The sequence below is a fragment of the Chionomys nivalis genome, chromosome 17 (genome assembly GCF_950005125.1).
Source record: "Chionomys nivalis chromosome 17, mChiNiv1.1, whole genome shotgun sequence".
Taxonomy (NCBI): Eukaryota; Metazoa; Chordata; class Mammalia; order Rodentia; family Cricetidae; genus Chionomys; species Chionomys nivalis.
This window is the reverse complement of record NC_080102.1, coordinates 2326550-2349955: the sequence shown is the minus strand read 5'-3', so window position 1 is coordinate 2349955 and position 23406 is coordinate 2326550. Positions and strand designations below refer to the sequence as shown.

The window sequence follows — 23406 nt, the reverse complement described above, 5'->3', positions numbered from 1 at the left end:
AGTCAGTAATTTTCTCAGAGAAACAATATGGCTATAATTGATGGCTGAACATTCTACCCTCACTGTTTTTTCATCCTCAGTAATTATGAAACTACTTTCAAATTGCTATTGTTTTGTTTTGCTTTCTAAATTACTATGGCTTCCTGTGGGGGAAAAAAAAACCATAAAATGAACCACACCAGTCTGAATTGAGAAGCACAATGATTCTGTGTAACTCCCGCCCATCTGAGGGACTCCAGAAGGCTGACTAACTCCCTTTCTGGTCAAGACACTACCACTGGAAGAAACCAGCATTCTTACTTAATCACTGTAGTTCAATTTTGTCTCTTTTTAAACTTCGCATGAAAGAATCATACAGAATAGTCCCTTTGACTAAACATCTGCAGGAACTGTGTATGCCCCTAATTCTTTAAACAGACACATTTAACATTCTGGAGTAGTTCCTTTTATTTCTGATGATAATTCATTTTTTTCTTTTTTTTTTTTTTTTAAACAGGGCCTCTCTATGTAGTTCTGAATGTTATGTAGACCAGGCCTCAAAATCAGAGACATGCCTGCCTCTGCCTCCCAAGTGCTGGGATAAAGGCATACAACTAGTATACCCGGCTCAATTTCTGTTAATATTCTTTACTTAAAGTTTTTACTAGATGCTACTAGGATTAAAGTCCATATTCAAAACTCCAATATCTTAATAAATTCTAAGAGTTTATTGGCAAAAGCTGTCCTCAATATTTTTCTTGGCTTCGCCTTCATTTTCAATTATGCTTTTCTGAGATACCCCGTCCTAGGTTCCCAACTCACTAGCTCTTCCACTCCTTCTCCTTCTCACTTGTGTAGTTTCTTAGTGCAAGTCGGTTGTGCACTCCGTCTCTGCTCCTTTGCAGAGAAAATATCTCTTCCTTAGATTTTGTTTTGGGGTTGTTTCATGAGTATGACTATCTCGCCTGCAAGTGTATCTGTGTAAGGCTGTGCCTACTCTGCAGGAGTCAGAAGAGGGCACTGGACACTTTTCTTGCCCATTTTCTTTGAGCCCTGATAATATATCAGCAGTAAGTACAAACACAAGTGTGTTAGTCCTAAAACAGCCCAGTTCCGGTTCTGAATAGGAACAAGACGACTTCCTTAGATTATTGGCTTCTCTCATTCAGATAAGACATTAGGGCTTTCTAAATACCACTCCTGAAGTACAGCTGGGGACCTATAAAGAATTTAGCTGCAGTGTAGGACAAGCACACGCTCTTTCACACATAATATAAGTCACTTGGTCCTTTGATTGCAGTGCTGTCATAAGGGAAAGAAGTTGACAGCAATATTGATTTTGCCTTCACTGTATAAATAAAGAAATGAAGGGCAGGTGAGGTGACTCACCCTAAACCTAAAGACCTGAGGTCAATCCCTGGGCCCCACGTAGGAAGAGAACTGACTCCCACAGGTTGTCCTCTGGCCTCCAGAACTGTGCTATAGCAAAAGGGGGGCACTACAGAATGTAAATATATGTTTAAAAGAAATGAACTCAGCAAATCTTTTGATTTTTAACACCTAATTTAACAACTGTCTGAGACAGAACACCCAGAAGAGAAGACACGAGCTGAAGTTGTTAAACAACTGTCAAGTAAAACAGCAGTGGAAGCGCTCACTTCTAGACGCCACACTTCAGCATTTCCTTACATGGCATTAACTTAGATTTATTTAAACATTTTTTAACAATGTTACTTTCTAAAAATCAACAACTGTAGTTATTATGAATTTACTCCATAAGGGATACACCTTAATATTGAAAATTATGCATGCCCCACAGGAATAGGTCACTGAACAACAGATGTACCTTTCCGCCCATGATGACAGGAAGCAAGCGGTCTAGCAAATTGAATTCTGCCATGAAAATCGTGCAAGTACATTTGAGAAGAGTAACGCTTGTGTGCCGAGTAGGAATATATTCCTCCAGAGAAGCCACTTCCTCAGGATTCAGTACTGTTTCCTTTTCATCCTTACTTTCTAAAATAAAAATGATAAAAATTCAATAAAGAATATTGTAAATAAGTTAATTTTTTAATCAACTAAAAACTGAGCTAAACAATTCCCCAATTTTTAAGGGAAATTAAAAAATTTTAAAGTCATAAAATATGTTACTCTCAATTATAATACAAATTACTAAATATAAATGTATAAGTCTGAGGTATTTAGAGATTAAAAGTTTTATTTTGATATATCCTTTCAGGAATTTCTAATTTCTTTAAGATAATATCAATTCTCAACATTAAAATACCACTAAAATTAAAAGTACTAAGACAAGACACAAACTAAAAAAAAAAATTTGCCACAGACAGATACACAGATAAAGATATGTACAGGTGGAGACAAAGATCCCTATGAAGATAGATTTCTTTTAGGATTTATTTTGTGTGTGAGCTTTTTGCATGTATGTATTTCTGTGCGGCACATATGGGCCTGGTACACACAGAGGCCAGAAGAGGCTGTCAGATCCCCTGAACTCATGTTATAGGTGGTTGTAAGCAGCCACAGAGTGCTGGCACTAGCATCTAAGTTCCAGGAAACAGCAGCAAATGCTCTGAGCAATCTCTCCAGGCCCCAAGATGGGTATTAAAAAAATAAATAAAAATAATTAAGGAAAAATGGAACTGGGGTAACATATCACCCAATATATGACTTCTTCTAACAGCTAGACAGTATATAAAACCTAGACATCATTAGCTATCATAGCACTGCAAATCAAGTGGCAGTTCAATGGACGTCCACTAGAACAGACAAAACTGAAAGTGGGAATCACTGGATTCTGAGAGGCATACAAGAAGGTCACAAACTATCTGCAGAGTCATACTGTAAAGAAACACAAGTCTTTGTGTGCCAGAGCAGGTCACAGCTACTCAGACACTGGAGCACACAGCAGCCAAAGACCATCAACAAATCTCTACTCATGGGACTCAATGTGGCTAAGTAATTGCCTAGAACATGAGGCCTTGGGTTAAAACACCATACACATTAGAAATAGTCACACTTAAATTTCATATAATTTTAATATGTACAAAATGAAATTCTCCAACTGTTCAAGACATAAAACTATTTCTGCTGTGGATGATAAAAATTTGGTAGCAGGCTGTAATCTGATCAAAAGCAACTGAAAGTCTCATACTCTTACAAAACTAAAATGAATCAGTCACTCACAAATGCAGTATGGAAGGATCTACTGAGAGTGAAAATGGATAATCATTTAATCCCGTGTTTGCTATAAAATAGCAAAAGAACTAAAAGTTTACCAAGTTTTCATTGAAAGTAAAATGGATAATCACATTATATCCAAACAAAAGAAGTCTATGCATCAGGAAGAACAAATACCACAAATATAAGAAGAGCAAATGGTGCCTAGTTCCATTTATAAGAATTCAGTCAAGTTGGTGGTGCAGGCCTTTAATCCCAGCACTCGGGAGGCATGGGCAGATAGCTTTCTGTGAGATCAAGGACAGTCACAGCTACATAGCAAGTCCCAGGCTATTTAAGGCTAGACAATGAGGCCTTATTTCAAAAATAAATAGTAGAAAGAAGCATTCAAAAACTCAAAGTATTTAGATATTAGAAGTGAAGATAATGATTACCGTTGAAGACAGAAAGAGAAGTATTCTAAAGACAGCAGGATGAGGATTTCTAAACTGATGGTATTTTTCTTTCTTCAGTTATTTAAATGGGGTTAAGCTTGCAAAATTCATTGAATTGTACCCTTAGCTTTTCACTTAAATCTATACTGATTGGGAAGTACAGAAAAATAATTCAGCAGAATTGTTAACAACTTTTTTTTTTTTTTTTTTTTGGAGACAGGGTTTCTCTGTGGCTTTGGAGCACCAGGCTGGTCTCGAACTCACAGAGATCCGCCTGCCTCTGCCTCCCGAGTGCTGGGATTAAAGGCGTGCGCCACCATCGCCCGGCTTAACAACTTTTAAGATGTAAAACAAGTAACCATACATATCTATAGGCAAATATGTAAGAAATTCTGCTAACATGATGTACCACTAATGAAAATGTGTGACATTTTACAAAAATTAGTGATCTAAACAAAAGTGATCATGAAAGACAAAAGTGAAGCAAACAAAAACGGACAATACAGCAAGTAAAATTCTAGTTGAATATATTCTATATTTAAGTTGAATGTAAATATTTTATATATTTATATTCAATACATAACGATATGTATGATAGACTAGCTTACCATCAGAGTGTCGACAATGCACCATTCCAGTCTCTACATATGCAAGCAGAGGAACTTGGTAAAAACAAACACCATGGATGATGGGGAGAAAAGAGAGGAAGTGATGCAAGCAAAGCAAAGTATGTCCTTAAAGACCTCTCAGATTTCCAAGACTTTGGAGATATAAAAGAAAAAAAATCCTGAAATCTTATCCAAACAGAAAAAGGAGTGTCAAGGAAACATAGTACAGTGACAATTCTCAAGAACAATACAAGAACTAACCGCACTGTAGGTAGTTTTTTTTTTGTTCTGTTTGAGGGGAGTGTTTATTTTCTTGCTTGTTGTTTTGAAATTTAAATTCTTAAGTTTATTTTAGTTTTTAATAACTTCTTTTACTTTTTGTTCTCTACATATGTGTAACAAGTAGAATTGTTAGTTTTAATTCCTTGACCAAAGGCTGTAGAACAAATCTATTTTCTCACTGGTGACTAACATCTTTGCTTTGTACTCTTATTTTATTTTCTTAAGTCCAGGTCTCATTACCTAGCCCAGGCTGGCCATATATTATGATTCCCATCACCCAAGTACTAGGCATATATATAAATAGATGTGTGTCATATTTATCAAATAACCAACTATTTCAAATTGTATATATTTTTAAATATTGTATGTTTACATATATACATATATGTGCATTGTATACATGTGTGTGCAAATATATATGACATAATTATTGTGCCATTGAATATTCCTTTACACTGTGTGAATATATGTCACTGTGACTGATTTAATAAAAAGCTAAACGGCCAATAGCTCAGCAGGATTTCGACAGAAGGAACACTGGAAGAAGAGCAGAGATGCCAAGAGTTCCCAGCAGACACAAAAGCAGCTCATAGATGACATAAATGAGCCTCGGAGCAGAACATAGATTAACAGAAATGGGTTAATTTAAGTTGTAAGAGCTAGTTAGTAACAAACCTAAACTATCAGCCGAGGCTTTATAACTAATAAGATGCTTCGTGTGGTTATTTAGGAGCTGGCTGGCAATTGCCTTGAAATAGTCACTGCTCTGTGGTTTGGGGGAAAAAAATGGCCCCAAAGGGTACTTTAGGTGGTGTGGCCTTGTTAGAAAAAGAGCTTCACTGTGGGGGAGGGCTAACAGGACTCCTCTGCTCAAGCTACCCTTAGTGTAGTAGACAGTTCTTCCTGTTTCCTACAGATCAAGATGTAGAACCCTCAGCTCCTTCTCCAGCACCATGTCTGCCTGCATGCCATGTTTCTGACCAAGAAGATAATGGACTAAACCTATTACACTGTAGACATTCTAATTAAATGTTTTCCTTATAAGAATTGTGGCTATGGTGTCTCTTCACAGCAACAGAAACACTAAGTCTCCTTGTGTTTTGTTTTCGTTTTTCATTTAGAAATAAAACTCTTTGAATTTATGTCAACTATATGGGGTTAAGAGGTCACGTCACACTTTTGGCAAATAAAATGATAAAGCCATATCTACCACTTTGGCCTGTTTCCTGTACTGATGACTAAAATCATCAACTGCTAATCACTATTCTATACTGAAGTCAACTTTCAGCTTGAAATTAAAAGGCAGAAAGCAATCAAGGAAGACACCGAATATTAACCTTGGACAAATATCTCATCACAAATCTATAGGATCCAGGTCTGACTGATGCAACCACAGTACTGACTTTTCACCCTGATGCCCTGACATTCCTACAGATGACATGCAGCTTTCAGCTCAGTCTAAAACAGCAATAGGCTTGTTCATTCCTTTTAAAGTCCCAGCCCCAAACTCCACAAAGTTCATCCTAGTCAGCATGATCAATGACTAAACTGAAGACGCAGTCTTTAATTTTACTACAGAAGCTTCTATTATAAGAATGAATACTGAAGAAACAATTATCTATGTTTCATGAAAGCTTTAACTCAGTATATATAGAGGAATTGAAAATTTGAAATGTTACAAAAAGTGAGATCACAGACCAGAGATATGGCTCAGTAGCTAAGAACATTTACTGTGCCTCTGGGGACCAAAATTTCTTCCCAGCTGTCAGAAGGCTCCTGTAAATCCAGTTCCAGTAGATCTGACCTCTTCTGGTGTCTATGGGTACCCGTTACATGTGACATACATTCATACAAACATACACACATACCCATAAATAAAAAATTAAATAAAGAGACTGGAGAGATGGTTCAGCTGTTAAGGGATTACTCTTCCAGAGGACCCAGGTTCAAAGCAGCTCATAACTGTTCAGTTTCAAGGGATCCAACACCCTCACATAGAACATGTAGGCAAAAAAGAGAAGGAAGTAACAAAGGGTGGTGGTGGCACAAGCCTTTAAATCCCAGCACTCAGAAGACAGAGGAAGGTGGATCTCTGTGAGTTCAAGGCTGGCCAGATATACAGAGCAAGTTCCAGGACAGCCAAGGCTACACAGAGAAAGCCCTGTCTTGAAAAACTAAAAAAGAATGAGAGTTGAAACTCAAACCGTAGGTGACTCCATAGGTGAGTTCTTAGCCAGTACACTGTATTCTCTTACTATGGTAAGTTCTTTTATGGAGTCATTTCATTGAATTAAAAGTAATTTATTTTAAGAAAATATAATTATCTTCATAGCATTATTAAAATTAGTTGTACAGCAAGCTCAATTTTATCAGCAGTTCCTAAGTTTTCTTGAATGTTAAATCCACATGTTCAGGTAATATTTCGCAATCACGTATTAAAAAGACTAGTAAAAGCATAACAATGGGGCTGGGGCACTGGTTCAATGGTTAAGAGCACTGGTTACTCTTCCAGAGGACCCAGGTTCAATTCCCAGGACACACGTGGTGGCTCATAACTGTGACTCCAGTTCTATGGGATCTGTCACCTTCTCATAGACACAGGCAAAACATCAATACCAAACACCAATAATTTTTTTAAAAAAGCATGGTAATGAAGCACTGGCGAATACAGCACATCAAGTCCTTACAGCAAAAACTGCAAATTTCATTTCTAATCTTTCTACAAACAAGCTCACTCACTCATGTGGCAGCATGGGCTTTCATGTGAGCATCTATCAGGCAAAATATAATGGAGCAAAAGTGAAAAGCAGAGAAAAACTGAGTCACACAACCAAAAAAATATCTTGGCAGTCAAGAATGAAGTTAAAAACAAACCTGGTTTCAGCCTGCTGTATGGCTCATATTCATGTTCCAAAGCACAGACAGTCATCTTCAAAATCCGATGCACTGCACTACTGTCCAAGCGTAAATCTAGAGGGCCTATAACAAGGCTTTTAGTAGACTTTTCTTGGACTATTCCCAAGTCCTCATTTTTCCCTGAAGGAAAGTCTTGCTGATTTGCTGGACCTACAAGAAGTCCATTTTATATTAGTATTTTAAGCCATCAGTCAGACATAAAAAAGTGAGTGCATATCATATTAAATTCTGATCAATGAAAACTACACTTATAAAAACATCACAAAAAAAGACAAAAAATTGCTGGTATGTTCTCTCTTTATAAAAGACCTTACCTTCAAGATCAACTCTGAAATTTTCAACCCTTCAAACAAGCTGCTGTTTTTTGGCTTTGAGTTCCCCAACCTCCTCTATCTGCACTACTGTCCTTAAGCCAGTTCACACCCGCCCAGCTCCTCCTATCTGCACTACTGTCCTTAAGCCAGTTCACACCCACCCAGCTCCTCCTATCTGCACTACTGTCCTTAAGCCAGTTCACACCTGCCCAGCTCCTCCTATCTGCACTACTGTCCTTAACACAGTTCACACCTGCCCAGCTCCTCCTATCTGCACTACTGTCCTTAAGCCAGTTCACACCCGCCCAGCTCCTATCTGCACTACTGTCCTTAACACAGTTCACACCTGCCCAGCTCCTCCTATCTGCACTACTGTCCTTAACACAGTTCACACCCGCCCAGCTCCTCCTATCTGCACTACTGTCCTTAACACAGTTCACACCCGCCCAGCTCCTCCTATCTGCACTACTGACCTTAACACAGTTCATATCTGCCATTTACTCAAGGTCTATTAGCACCTCTGTTCAGCTCACGACAAACTTTTAAATAAAAAAATTCTATATGTAGTCTTCAAAATAAGTGTTTTTTCTGACATGCTACTGTAAAATGAAATTGTATATGTATAATTTTATATGTAATATGCATAAATGCTAATAATATAGTTGGCTATTTTAAATGTATTTTCACACAGCTATACAAGTGAAGGATTTAAAAAGCCAGAACATTCTAACACTAAAATTCTATTACAAAACTAAAATTAAACCCTTCACCCCAAGATACCTGAAGATAAATGTAATATAACAGAATACGGTCTGCCAAGGCCCTTTATTTTCTGCTGCTTCAACAGAGGTCAATGCAAAGGCGAGAGAACCCATACCTTTGCCCCTGCTGTGCTCCACTGTATACAGGTAATCCATGTAGAAAGCACCGAACCTTTGCATGCCAGCTATTTCTGTGTATGTCTCCTGTCAAGAAATGCAAGCACAACATGAGGTAGAACAGAGTGTTAAAACAGAATAAATCTGGTTCACAACCATATACATTGCATCAACCCAAAGGATTGCCAAAGCCAAAGAGGAGAGGTTTATCCAAGGAACTCACTCCTAAGAAATAAATGTAGTGTTCCTCCAATGCTAACCTCCTTCTAGGTGACATCTAGAACACTGTCTAGTGAATGAACAGCTCTAACGAGTGTGTAGCACACACTCTTGAACTTTATCACTATCACAAAACTGTGGAGTAATGTATCCCTCAAACAGTCAGTCCATAATTATCTCAATATACTGACATGAGACACTTTAAACACTGAAGATACACTAAAATGTTCTCAATGTGTGCTCATCACACCAGGAAACATTGAAGTATTTAATTTTAACTATGAAAGTCAATCTCGATTGAAAAATTAAAATGTAAATTATGAGTTTGTATTACTTAAATACAATAGTAACTTTGAACATATTTATCTGAAAATGCACAAATATTCTTTAAGTATATTAATACAATATTACATGAAAAATTGAAAAAGGAAAAAAGTATGCAGTGAAAATTAAAGTTTGTTCCTTTTCATCAATTTTACATGTTAGAGACAACTATGGCTACGCTACAAAAAGCCAAACATTTCTGCATGTCCCTTAAGTCTTTCTAGGTCTAGAGCTTGGAACAAATAATTTCCAAGTGTTTCAGTAAACAATCAGTGCTTGGAAGAAACTGAGACGCAAACAGCAATCATAAGTATTCACACAATGTGTCCACCCAACCACAACAAGAATTTGGCTCAAATATCTATTCCCTGACCTTATGGTGAGCTGCATCCAAGATAAACTCGGCACGGGTGCCATTGTTCTCTGGGCTTCGGTAATCAAACAATGAATTTGTAAGGTATGTCAAACCTTTTGTACTCAAATTTTCACCACAAATGAAGAAGCAGGCTTCCTGAAAAATTAATGTATAAATCTTAACAGGAGAAAAAGTCATTAGACTACTAAAGAAGCTTTTTATACTAGACTCATTTAGTACTTCACACAAGTCAGTAAAGCTTTACGTCCCATGAAAAGGGGAGGAAGGCTATCACCATATTTATTGATGTCCTATGAAAAGGGGAGGAAGGCTAACACCATATTTATTGCTCATTTTGACAAAGAACATCCAATAATCCAGAAAGGAACTCCAAGCAACTGCCATAAACAATAAGGAAACATTTATGAATGAAATATATTTGGATTGTTCAAGTGTTAAGTGCTATCAACTTTTTATATCTCCTGAGATACATAATTCCTTACATAGAGAGGGAACAAAAAAGGCACCCCTTTCAAGCCACAGATGAAGGTACCAAGCAGATCTTATATGGTAATCAGTATACTTCATTATCCTTGAATTCTATCTAAAATAAGGGAAGATCTTGACTTACAGTTTCACTTCTGTTCATATGCTCTTCAAAATCTCTAACGCCCATAATTCCTTTAAGGCATATGGCTCTGCAACCTACAAATCCAATCTGACAATCAAAGAAAGGCTCTCCCATCATAAGGGCCTGTAAGGGAAGGGGGATAGAAGAATTAAACACTTGTATTTAATAAGGACATTACAGGCTTCTTTGTAGACTTTCTACATGACACAGGCATGCTGTCTTTCAAAAACATTCAAAGACGAGACACTAAGATTTTCACAGCCTCAGAGGAAGTCATTCTGTGAACATCATGCCTCCCATACCACACAGACACACATTATGAAACAAATTCAGGTTGCACATTAAAAGGAATAATCATTTCAACCGACAATGCTGACTCAAACAGAAAGACAGCAAGATTATAAACTTAAGTATTTTAAATACACAACTGTTACAGAGCCCGCGTTACCATGTCTGATGCTTAAAGATTACCTCAATTGTAGTTCCTTCTTGTTCCCAGCACAAAACTTCCTTAGACTTTACTTTCTGTGGGCTATAATAGCTACTTTCAGCTTGCATTTCAGTGAGCTAAGAAACAGAAGAATATTAAGTAAATCAAAACTAGCCGTAAATAAGCAATGCACTGTCATCTTCATTCTGCATCATGAAATAAGGCCAATTTTAAGATTCAGGAAATTTAATTACTAAGCAGAAAAACAGGTGCAAAAAAAACCAGCTGCTACAAATTATCCATGGCCTAAAGACCAGTCAAACATGCTATTCTCAACATAAATGCAACATTTTAACTCCTTCATAGCACTTTAAAAAGAAAAAGGTACATATATTCACAGTTCCACTCAAAGTGGCTCAAATAATCTACCAAAAATGTATTATTATACTATGACTTTCACTCGTTTTATTCATATATAACATATAATATATACTATGATTTAATTTATATTTCAATCATTTCCAAGATTCCTCACTATTTTTAAAGGAAAAGAGTTTGGTTGATTGGTTTTTTGATGTTTCTTCCTGTTAACCTTGGCTGTCTAGAGCTCAATGAGAGCACCAGACTGGCCTCAACTTTGCAACAAATCCCCTGCCTTTGAAGCCCAGGTGCTGGGAGTAGGCGAGCTGGCGCACCTGACCTCAACTGCACTTCTCTGAACACAATGGGCCATCCTAGTCTGCATCACAGAACAGAAAAAAAAAAAAAGAAAGAAAGAAAATTACAGGGGTTAATTACAGTCTAGAAAAGGTCAACATTGCATCAGTCTTTGCTTATTGGTTTGGTTAACACACCATGATAGCACAAACTCATAACAAACACAGGGAAACGGTGCTGCAACTTTTCTGGAATTGTAAAATTCCTTCCCATATGAAAGGGTTATTTCTTTAATTAACGTGTCCTTCATGGATTTAGCAATGATTTGGTTACAATTATGCTGCAAAATGGATATATAATATTCTTCAAATTGAAATACAAAAACAGAGATCACAATTTTCAACCAAATAAATTTAAACCAAATAAAAGTTATTCAACTGGAAATTATAATTTTAAGTCTAAATACTTTATACTGAGAAGCAACTAATCATTCTCATTTACTCTAATAATTCTATAAATTTTCTGTTACAGATAAGCTTTTATTTAATATTTCTAGTAATGGTATACTCAAAGTTATTTTAAACAATTCTGAAAGCTAAAATATTAAAGTAAAATTGAATTTTAAAATTTGATCAGCCTTCAGCTGTCTACAATTACTCTAAAGAAAAAGCAATTAATTGATTAAAAGGACTTAAACATTACAAGAACAACTTAAACATTACTAGAAAAATGCTACATTTAATTTAGCATGATTTTTGTTGGACTAATATCAAGTGTTCCAAATGGTAATATAGAAACATGACCTTATTTTCTGACCAAAATATAAACCACAAATTAAGTCCATACATTCTTCAAATCCAAGCGGAACCCTGAATTCCATTGTTTTCCTCCTACATACTAATGTATTTTCCTCAAAGAAAATTTGAGAAGCACAAATGCTTTACATTTTAAAAACATTTCCTGAATAATAACAAATACTGACCCTCCATAGACATTTTGCATATAAGTGCCTATATGCTGGTTCTATGGAATACAATTATTTTTATCTGTAATTTAATAAAAATGTTATAAAATAATTTCAGTTTTAAAAGTGAATAGGCAAAAGTCATTAGAAAGAGTAGTACTTCACTTTCATCTTTTACTTCCCTCACTACTTATTTTTTTAAAAAAGCATCCTGAAAAACTCAGCTGAAAAGCTCAGTCTGTGGAGGGCTTGTAAGAAGTATGGAATATGACTAACTTGACATAGTGGGTTAGAAAACAATATTCATAACATGGATAAGGTTGGAGTTTTTAAAATACAGAACAGTGAAGAAGGCAGGACAGCACAGATACACCAAGTGTTCTATTACTGTACGTGTTAAAGCATGAAAGGTACAAATGACAGCACACTGCCATCCGGGAAGAGCAGAGGTACAAATCTGACCCCGGCAGCATCCGTGCTCTCAAGGATCCCCTCGAAGGGATAGTCTGAGTCTATCTAAAAGCTCCCTAACTCACTCAAAACAAAGGCAAGTTTACAACGACCTGAGTGATTTTCACTGCTCTGCTGGAACCCCCACTGTCTGATACTTCTACACTATTTACACATTAGCTCTGGTGTTCTAAACTGCCTCCTTGATAGTTCTTGAACACTTGCTGGTCCAGAATGAGCGCATTCCCATATACCCACGAGGCTTTCTCTTCCACACACCTTTGCTTAAAATGCTTCCTTCACAAGACAACCTTTCTCAGTCAACCAGTTTTAAAATGCATAATACTCTCCCTTTCCATGCAACACTCACTGTTACTTTCCTCTCTTTCTTACCTAACTTATTCATAAACATGTTTTCCCTCACATTGGTTTTAATTACAATGTAAGTCCTAACAGACCAGGACTGCTGACCTCACTGAGTTGTTCTCAGGTGGCATCAATAAATATTTGAATTTGGGCAGAGCAGTGGGTGGCTGTAGCCCTTCCTACCACTTCAGAGGTAGAGGATGCAGGATCAGAAATGTTGAGGGCTGAAGAGATGGCTCAGCGGTTAAGAGCACTGACACCTCTTCCAGAGGACCCAGATTCAATTCCCAGCAACCACTTGGCAGTTTACAACTGTCTGTAACTCCAGTTCTAGGGAACCTACACCCTCACACCAAAGCACATAAAATAAAAATAAATAAATTTTTGAAAAAAATAAATGCAATATTATCCACAGCTATTAAACAGCATATTTGATGCCAGCCTGTGCTACAAGAGACTCTAAGTCAAATAAGTAACTATTTGCTGCAAAAATTAAGAACTGATTAAAGATGTGTATGGCAATGGTATTAGAAAAAGCTAGGAAACAACTCAAAATTCAAGCTGAGTTATATTTGAAAGGGAAGGCAAAATATTGTCAAAGAACAAATAAGGGTTAACAAAGTACTAGTAACTATGATTATACAAAAGAACATTCCCTTTTTCTCGCTGTGATCATATGTGTTGTATACTGTATTTGAATATACAGTTATATTCATTTTTAGTAAAGAGGGTAGTAAAGTATGTTGAATGCTGTTTAAAATAGAAGAGGATGTAAAAACGAAATTGAACTCTTAAGCAAAAAGAGGAAAATACTCCTTTAAAAATTAAAATGCAAAAATAAATTAATTAATTAAAAATGTGGTTAGAGAAATGGTTCAGCAGTTAGGCACATTTGCCGCAGCTGCAGAGGGCTGGATCCGTGTCCTGTACCATGTGGGGACTCACAACTATTCTAAGTCCAGTGTCAGGACCTCAGCGAGCACCAGAATCACACATACACAAACATATGCAGGCAAAACATTCATACAAATGAAGTAAAGTAAGTAAATCTAAAAGAAGAAACAATGTATTACAAGCATTAGAATACAAAGAACATGGTCAATGGACAACAGTACCGAGAATCCTGGGGATGATCCAGTCACCCACTTCAGACATATCCAAAGATTAATAAGGTTCCTAATGCCCATACTTATTATGCCTTCATTTATTTAAAGCCGTGATACAGAAGCAGCCTAGAAGCCTATCACCAAGTAAATGACACTGAAGTGATACACACACACACACAATGGGGTATTTATTACTCAGTAATAAAGAATGAAATGTCCAGGAAAATGGATGGGAATAGAAAACATTACGGACACACACACACAACAACAACAGAAAACAAAGGAGGAAGCCAAAAGAAGATGGCCTTAAAGTGCAATAGTGATTACTAAGGTTGAGAAGGCATGGCAGAGGGTTGAAAAAAGGGAAAGAGGACAATTAGCTTCTGATACATGCTACATGTGTGTGTGAAAATATCACATTCAGTCTCGTTAATATGAAAATTAAAGTGTCAACAAAATATTGTTAAAAAAAATCATAGAATGAGGCATTTTAAAGATTGACTTTATTTTTAATTATGTGTCTATGTGGGGGCTATGTGCACAAAAAATGCAGTACCCACAGAGGCCAGAAAAGAGCGTAGGATCCCCTGGAACTTGACATGATGCTAGGAACCAAAACTCTTCATCACCAAGACATTGCATCTCTCTAGCCCCAGCTATGAGATTTTATTATTAAAGCAGGGTTACATGACAACTGAATAACCCAGCACAGGGGAGTTTATATGACGTAGATAAGAAAGAAAAGTGGTGGCAACTTTAAGAGGAAATCAAAATTCAAGAATTCAGTTAGAAGGATTGTGCAATTTAATGAAGAATTGTGACATTCTACCTTTCATCCACTAAGCCCCCTTGGCTAAACTGCAGTACTGCTAATATTTAAACACTGAAGATAACAGATACTAGCAACAAAGGAAAGAGAAACCTACTTTAAAAGTCACAGTGGCCTTTGTGCAATAAAACCCAACAGAAACAATGGGGTCCTTCAGGGTTTGCACTTTCTGTTGATGCATGGTTGATGCAGGGTCACTCCCAAGGTAGTCTTCCTCCCCAGCATCATAACTCACGATGGCAGGAACAAACGACCAGGCCCAGGACACCCATCCCTGAGGCTCCTCACAGTCCTGGGAATAGAATTCTTGACCTTTGTACTGAGCAGGATACTGTATGTCTATTCTTGTCTCATCTTCAGTACCTGCCAATCAAAATAAACTCATTTTAACTAAATAAAGAACATTTAAATAGGATAAATAGAACTATATAATTAGTTTCTTTTATAATCCCATATATTTACCCTAAGTATTTAAAATATTCAGGAGAATTTATCCTCCCAATTTAAAAAAAAGATAAAATACAAGAAATAAAAGGTTTCCACACAAAATGGCTATCATCAATGAGGGAAGGCCAGAACACTGAATTCTTCAATACCCCAACTTACTGCTGGAAAGAATTCTAAGCCATACTCATAAAAGGAGAAGCCCAACTCAGGTTCAGGACTCTCTCTTAGACGAGACGACAATACAGCAGATCTGGGAACTTGAGCTGATAGTCGCTGCTGCCATCTAACAGACTTAAAGCCTCACATGAATCATTTCTGATACTGTCACTATTTGTTGAAACAAAAATCCATCTAGAACTCGGCAAGATAAACTCCACAGTGTCTAGCATTCGATCAAAACTACCAGGCAGCTGGATACAGTGGTGCACATCACTGGTCACCCCAGAGGCTGGTGCAGCACTGCTTGCCTACCAATCTGAGTCCAGCCCAGCCAGCTAGTAAGAGTCTCAATTCAGAGAATAAATACAATTTATTAAGGCAAATAAAAAACAATGAGGGAAAGAAAATCAATGGAAAAAGTCCAGAAAAATAAAGATCACAGTGTTAGAACAGGACACTAAATAGCTATATAAATAGAAGGCATGTGTTCTAAAATGCTTAAAATGGCATGAATCACAGAAGTTTCTTAACTTCCAAACACTAACATATGGTAGATTAAGCTAAAAGCAAATGAGTTGCAGAAGAAAACTAGTGACTTATTCAGATACTAGGAACTGCACAAAGAGAAACAGAGAGAAAGAGACCAGGAACTGCACAAAGAGAAACAGAGAGAAAGATAAACATTAATAGGTGAGGGAAGCTCAGCAGAGTTCTGGCAAGAGTGAGAAATCAGCAAAGAAATGAACCAGTCTGGCCGCACTGTCTACACACACAGGAAAGCTGCAGATGCCCAGGAATGAAGGCTCCCATGAAGCCAGGACACCAGCAAATGTCACCATCAAGCTGCTCAGAATTTTCTGAGAGTTTCGCAAGTTTTTCCAAACATACACACATATCATAAACAGTAAAGCATTCTCATTTTTAAAAGTGGGAAAAAAAAAATCAAGCTTCTTCAGAAGCAAACAGTAGAGCTGTTTTCTTCCTCTGAAAACATACAAAACAAAAAACCTAGTCACTCTCTTAGGTCACAGAAATTAGCATTTTCTTTCATGTGTTGTGCACATGTGGTGTTCTCCACTCTCTCCACCTTATTCTCCAGGCAGGGTCCCTGTTATTACAGAGCCGGCTGACCCTGCTCCCGTCCTTAAGAAGCAAAGCACATGCTTTCATAACTGTTCCAACCCCGGCACTGCAAGCAGAAGTTATTCTATCAACACTGACAACTTCTGTTCAAGAACCACCTATTGAACATGAGGCAGTTGGGCTGACAAGGTGGCACAGAGGGCAAAGGCGCTGGCACCGCAGGCTGACCACACCAGCCCAGCCGAGAGAGAGAAAGGACTGCACCACGTCTCCTCTGACATCCACAGGCACACCCACACTGCCCCTCCCACACACATCATAAGCAAGTCACAGGCTGACAAAGAAAACTCATAAATGTGATTTGAATCCAAAACATATAAAAACACTAGTTCATAATAAAACAGAAAAAGCTCTGAAATGTGCAATATTTAGCATATATTTTACAAGGATAAAAAACTTACTAAAGGCCAGTGCCTATGAAAACACTCAAAATATTTACTCATCAGAACTTTGCAAACTAAAGCCATGAGCTGTGATGACATACACATCAGAATGGGGGACACATGAACACATGCTAGCTTCAGCAAACGCTGTCAGGATGGGGCGTGACCAAACAGTCGCTGCAGACAGATGCAGCTCAAGTTTTAAGCAGTGAAGTCTGCACTGTGCTGACCTGCAAGGCTTCCTAATGCGTCTTTGCTGTGACAGGCAGGGTCCTCGGTTTCACCATCTTTAAAATCACCGATTTCTCCATAGTAGAGAGCGATCCCCAGCTGCATGAGACGGATGAACATGGGCAGCTGCTGGTCTGTGAGAGAAAGCTTCAGACTCTCTACTAAAGTATGAATCTGCATTTGGAAAAAAAAAAAAACAAGCATTATCAAAACAATGTTTTAAAGTATCTTTTAAAGTAAGTTGACCAGGGGCTGGAGAGATGGCTCAGAGGTTAAGAGCATTATCTGCTCTTCCAAAGGTCCTGAGTTCAATTCCCAGCAACCACATGGAGGCTCACAACCATCTATAATGAGGTCTGGTGCCCTCTTCTGGCCTGTAGGCATACACGCGGACATAACACTGTATACATAATAAGTAAATAAATAAATATTAAAAATAAAGTAAGTAAGTTGACCAATTTCAAGTCCTAAAATGACATATAATATAAAAAGCATTCCTAATAATTAAACCAAAATATTACTCTAAAATTTTAGGAATTAAAAAGTATTTACTGTAATAATTATACTTTAGATGAAAATCAGACTAAGACAAATACTGTGGAAATAGAGTTAATAACCAGAAGATATATTCATATTAGAGTTCTAGACTATTCTAGAAGAGAAATTATATCACCAAATAATTAAATATTAACAGTATTTCCACCCTTCATCCTTCAAAGCATAGTAAATTTCATGATAGCATTTTAGTAGGACTTCATTCTTTTCAATTAACCATAGGCATTCTAAAACCATATGTTAAAACTGGGTAAAAGATTCCCATTATAAATATATAAATATGGAAATAAAGTGTTACTATCAAATACATAAAATCAAGTAACTATTCAAGGAATTTTTCAGACAAGCTTTAATGTTATTAAAACATGACAGAACATTTAAAACATGAATTAATTATAAGAAAAGAATAAGATTACTACCATAAAGACATAGTACTCAAAGTTATCCTTAAAAAGAAAGACAACTATGAGACACAAACACAGCTAAACTGTAATAGTTTCCTTTTGTTACATAAACATGAGGGGACACACAAGCCATAAAATCAAGTTCCTCGAGGTTTATTGTGAATAACTAGCATTTGAGTATCTACAAAACATGAAAAAGAGGTCACAGTCATCACCTTACTGGAAATCAAGGCATTCGAAAAACAGTACCTGCCAGGGAAAAAGATGTATGTGGGGTGGGTCTACGGGGGACAGAAAACTTCAAATACAAAAGTTACCTAAGAGTCACACAGTGAATAAGCCATGACAGGATAGGAAATGAGTGGGAAGGAGAATGTAAATTTGCTACTAAATTTGTATGAGAGCAGAACCAAGCTGGTCTTGAACTCCTGCCTTAGTATTCAGACTGCTAGGATTACAGGTACACATGTACCAAACACCCAGCCTGGGCTTCTCTGGAGTTATGTCTGTCACAATTAGACTATCTTTGGTTTCCAGCTCCTTAGACCTCCCATGGTGCAGAGCCACCTGCAGCCTTGTGCCTTGCAAGCCCTGAAGTAACAACAGCACAATAGAAGGCGGCCTTAGCAAAACAAGCAAGAGAAAAGGAAAATCTATCATTAATACACACATCAACTTGTAACCATTTCCTCACCAAAAAGAGACAAAGAACCTAAATGGATTCTCAACAATCAAATGCCCACAGATTTTCTTTATAATGCTAAGAAAAAAATGCCAGTTGAACTGTCTGTCATTCCTTGCCTAACAAGTTGGAAATATAGAGTATACTATGAACAGTCCCCTTAATAATAATGGCTATATGTCCTGGTTAAATCTCTCTGGAGATAACTGTTCGAGACAGATTTACAAGCCTTACAAAAAAATTAAACCCACTATTAAGATATTTATACCTATAATATTAAAACCTCTCCTAAGGAATTACTTATACATAACTAAATATATACAAACTTCATTCTTTAAGAAAAAAAGAGTAAACAGCAAAAACAGAGGGGAAATGAAATGTTTCCATATGATCTATTTCTTATGACACAATCTCTAAAACACATTTCACAGGAAACATGGAAAATTATAACAGTATCCAAAACACAAATACATTCAAAATCCACTTTAGCCTATGAGAAAGGTCTACAAAATTAAAAATAAAAATGAATAATAAAGAAAAAACTTAAGTGATCAGAAACTTAACCACATCCACTTGATAAGTAAGTTTCTGTGGCAATCAGCAGAGTTAAAAACACTTATAAGCCAGGCAGTGGTGGCACACACCTTTAATCCCAGCATTTGGGAGGCAGAAGCAGGCAGATCTCTGTGAGTCTGAGGCCAGCCTGGTCTACAGAGCAAGTTCCAGAGCTACACAGAAAGCCCGTCTCCAAAAAAAAAAAAAAAAAAGCACCTGTAAGCAAACTTCGTTGCTCTGAGGCACTTTTCAACCTCTAAGCAAATCCTATGAAGGGACAACTAAACTTGCACTAGCAAGCAAGATTATTTTATTTTATATAGTAAAGCTTCCACACACCTATTATTTGATTAGAAAATGTGTTTTGGAGCCAGGTATGATGATACAATATAAGCCTATAATACAAAATATTATAGAGGATAAAACAGGAAGATATCACAAATTCAAGGTCCGCTTAGAATACAAATCAAGGTTCTAAAGCATGTGTATGTGTTTCAATAGCCAATCCAAGGCTTAGGAACAGAAGTTTATTTTGAGACAGAGATACCAATACTACTTAGTAACACTTTCCCCTGTATATATGTACGTACACACACACACTCAAATATAGAAGGAAAGATTAACAAATATAGATAAACCAATACAGATTGAACACAGTGGAAAATAAAAGTAAAATACAGATAACTGATTCCTATCAAGGAAAAACAAAAATTCATACATAAATATGTAGGCAAAGTTACTGTACTTTACCAGCAAGGCCCTATTGCTGAGACAATACCTACACAGCTCATTGAACATGGAAAAGTTCAGCTGGTGAACATAGAGCCCCTCACCCCCAAATTCCAGCAGTTTTGGTGCAGGAAGGCACTCTGCATGCTGCAAAGGAAAAATACAAACACCAACCCAGCTATAATCCCTCTCGTCCACAATGGTGTCCCCTGGAAGCTGTGCTAGTGCAATGGTGGCACAGAGCTTGTGGAGTAACCCACAGATAGCCCTGCAACCTAGGAGAAAACCAAATACTACTATTCTACTAAAAGAATGCGGCGATAAAATGACTTCTAATGACACTCTGCTATGCGCATAGACCATGTCTTGCTCAGCCATCATCAGAGAAGCTTCCCCCTGCAGCAGACGGAACAAATACAGAGACCCAGATCCAGGCATTATGCAAAAAATGAGAGACCTTGGAACACTAGCCCTAAATGGATGTCTCCACCAAATCCTTCCCCTCAGAGGTTCCTGCAGAAGAGGAGGTGGAAAAGTATAAGAGCCAGAGGACGGAGAACACAAATGGAACAACAGGACCAACACACACATCAACACACAAAGACAAGGAATACAAAGGTCCCTTGGGTATGTATCATGGCTTCCAGATTAGTGTTTTTAAGAGAGTCCTGAGTGTGCTCCTTGTGCCTCTCCTTGGGCTCCTTTCCTTCTCTTTGTTTTGTCCTATTCTGAGATATCAGTTTTTGTTTTATTTTATTATCTCTTAGAAGGCTGTTTTCTTATGAGAGACAGAAAGCAGAGGGGATCTGGATGGGGGTGGAGTTGGGAGGCCCTTGGAGGACTAGAAAGGAAACCATAATCAGGACATTTTATGAGAAAAAAAAATCTATTTTCAATAAAAGGAACATAATAATGATCCCCATCTAATGACGGGGGAGGAGTCATTTTGTGTGTGTTCTCCCGCATGAGTGGAGCCTCCTGTTGCAGCATGCAGGAAGCTAAGACAGGAAAATTGCTACTAATTTAGGGTCAACCTGAGATACATAATGAATTCCAGGATAGCCTGGGCTACACAGAGTAAGACTCAGCTCGACAGCAGCAGCAGAAATTGTTGAGCCAATAAGCTAAAGTATACGGTTAGGCTGTCATATCAAGCCTTATAAAACGACAAGCAAATTTTAAGAACTGCTGTGCTAAGTTCTTGAGTGGTACTGCAGTGAAATCTCAGGGCCTTGGGCTGCGATTTCATATGACGTCCTCAGGCTGTAAACAAGGTAAGGACCAGTAATAGCCAGCAAGACCAAAAAGGACATTCATCACTGCAAAAGAGGTTGCCTCCAAAATATCTCTACCAGAACACATTATACAAAAAATTCAAAATGAAAATATATTTAACTTTTTATAAAAACAAGTAGCACATATATTGATGAAGTTCATTTTTACTTTGGAGATTTTCCTTATAATTACAATGCACAAGAACCAATAAACAATAAAGATATGTAAGCAAACTACTAGAAAAAGAGATACTCACTTTAATAATAGATGGCATCTTGGAATTTAGGTTATCATATGTAAAATGAAGGCGAGTTCTGAAAGAACATTTATATAATAAAGGATCCTGGTAAAATTCGATTTTACCACTGGCATTTCTTTTATCAAGACAAACTGTACAGTCAGAAAAATTGATAACTTTTCTCAGCACCAGATCAGTTGCTTAAAAAAGAAAAAAGAAAACCACTGTGAGCAATAAAGGAAAATTAGAACGCATTTCTAAATGTATCAGACATATGCCAATTTTATTATTTGATTAATTAGACCCTCCTCTGACTAACGAGCAGCGTGGATGTCCGGCAGAGTCATGGCTGATGACACCCACTGCAGGGTCAGCACTGCAGAGAATGAGACAAGTCATAGCCAAAAGCTTCAAGACAATCAAAGACTTCCAGATGTTCTTATAAAGGTATGTAAGGCAATATTCTTGCTCTGTTTCATTAAAAAAGCAATAAAAATACAAAGCAAATTTAATTTTTATTGGTATAACCCATTATACTGTAAAATATTGTGTATCATAGTTGAAAAACCATATGATAGGTAAAAGAGAATAAAAATTTTTAATTTTCAAAAGCAATCTCATGGTTTCTTATATTTTTGGTTGTAAGCCTAGCCCTTAATGGCTGAGCCACCTCTCCAGGCCAGTCTCATGGTTTCTTCAACTGCTTTAACCTCCCATAGTTATATGCTAACTTTTGTGGACATGCACTTTTCCCACTTCATATGCTTTATGTTACAGCTACCAAAAGGTCCCCCAAAAAAGCCGGGCGGTGGTGGCGCACGCCTTTAATCCCAGCACTTGGGAGGCAGAGGCAGGCGGATCTCTGTGAGTTCGAGGTCAGCCTGGTCTACAAAGCTAGTTCCAGGACAGGAACCAAAGCTACACGGAGAAATCATGTCTCAAAGAAAAATAGAAAAAAAAAAGACACCCAAAAAGGTTAAGAAATGAATGCAATTTTATCACTTACAGAGAAGTATGCCCAAACACTATTTTCTTGACATTTACTCACCAGAAATATCCATGAATGCACGGTCCCATAATTCATCCACAGTATAGCATTCAGCAGAAGTGATGTTGACAGAAAGGACGATATCATCTTCAACATATTTCAGTATTAGATTATTTATAACGATGTTCACATTATTTACAACTCGTCTAATCAGACTCTGCACGTATCCTACAAAGTAAGGAAAGGGCTTAATTAGCTAGCTGTAAGTCTGCAAATACTCTTGAAATGCTACTAAACAAAGTATGTAAGAGATGACTTGTTTTAGAATATTCTGTAAAGATGAAATTAAAGTTTAAATAAACTAGACTAGCAGACAGCCCTAAAAGACACTGTAAGGAAACATGAGCATGAACAAATATACTAATCCAGAAGCCATATTTAATAATGTTAACACTAAGCCGGGCGGTGGTGGCGCACGCCTTTAATCCCAGCACTCGGGAGGCAGAGGCAGGCGGATCTCTGTGAGTTCGAGACCAGCCTGGTCTACAAGAGCTAGTTCCAGGACAGGCTCCAAAACCACAGAGAAACCCTGTCTCGAAAAACCAAAAAAAAAAAAAAAAAAAAAAAAGTTAACACTAGATCCCACACAAGGATCACTGTTTTACAGACATACTTTG

At 37.3% G+C, this 23406-nt stretch overlaps 1 protein-coding gene across 7 annotated transcripts in view; it reads right to left on the bottom strand.

The window, feature by feature from the left end:
- The window catches only part of Vps13b (vacuolar protein sorting 13 homolog B), a 438985-nt gene that overhangs the window by 382477 nt on the left and 33102 nt on the right, over window positions 1–23406 (bottom strand). For 6 of the 7 annotated variants that reach the window (XM_057791255.1, XM_057791252.1, XM_057791249.1 and 3 more), the window contains exons 5-14: window positions 22790–22957; window positions 21760–21941; window positions 17303–17477; window positions 15038–15303; window positions 10610–10705; window positions 10139–10261; window positions 9526–9663; window positions 8609–8696; window positions 7376–7567; window positions 1826–1995 (exon numbers count right to left, since the gene is read on the bottom strand). In XM_057791255.1, coding sequence (XP_057647238.1) covers window positions 1826–1995; window positions 7376–7567; window positions 8609–8696; window positions 9526–9663; window positions 10139–10261; window positions 10610–10705; window positions 15038–15303; window positions 17303–17477; window positions 21760–21941; window positions 22790–22957 — 1598 coding nt within the window. The remainder of the gene's footprint in view (window positions 1–1825; window positions 1996–7375; window positions 7568–8608; window positions 8697–9525; window positions 9664–10138; window positions 10262–10609; window positions 10706–15037; window positions 15304–17302; window positions 17478–21759; window positions 21942–22789; window positions 22958–23406) is intronic. The other variant, XM_057791254.1, reaches the window with a different exon arrangement.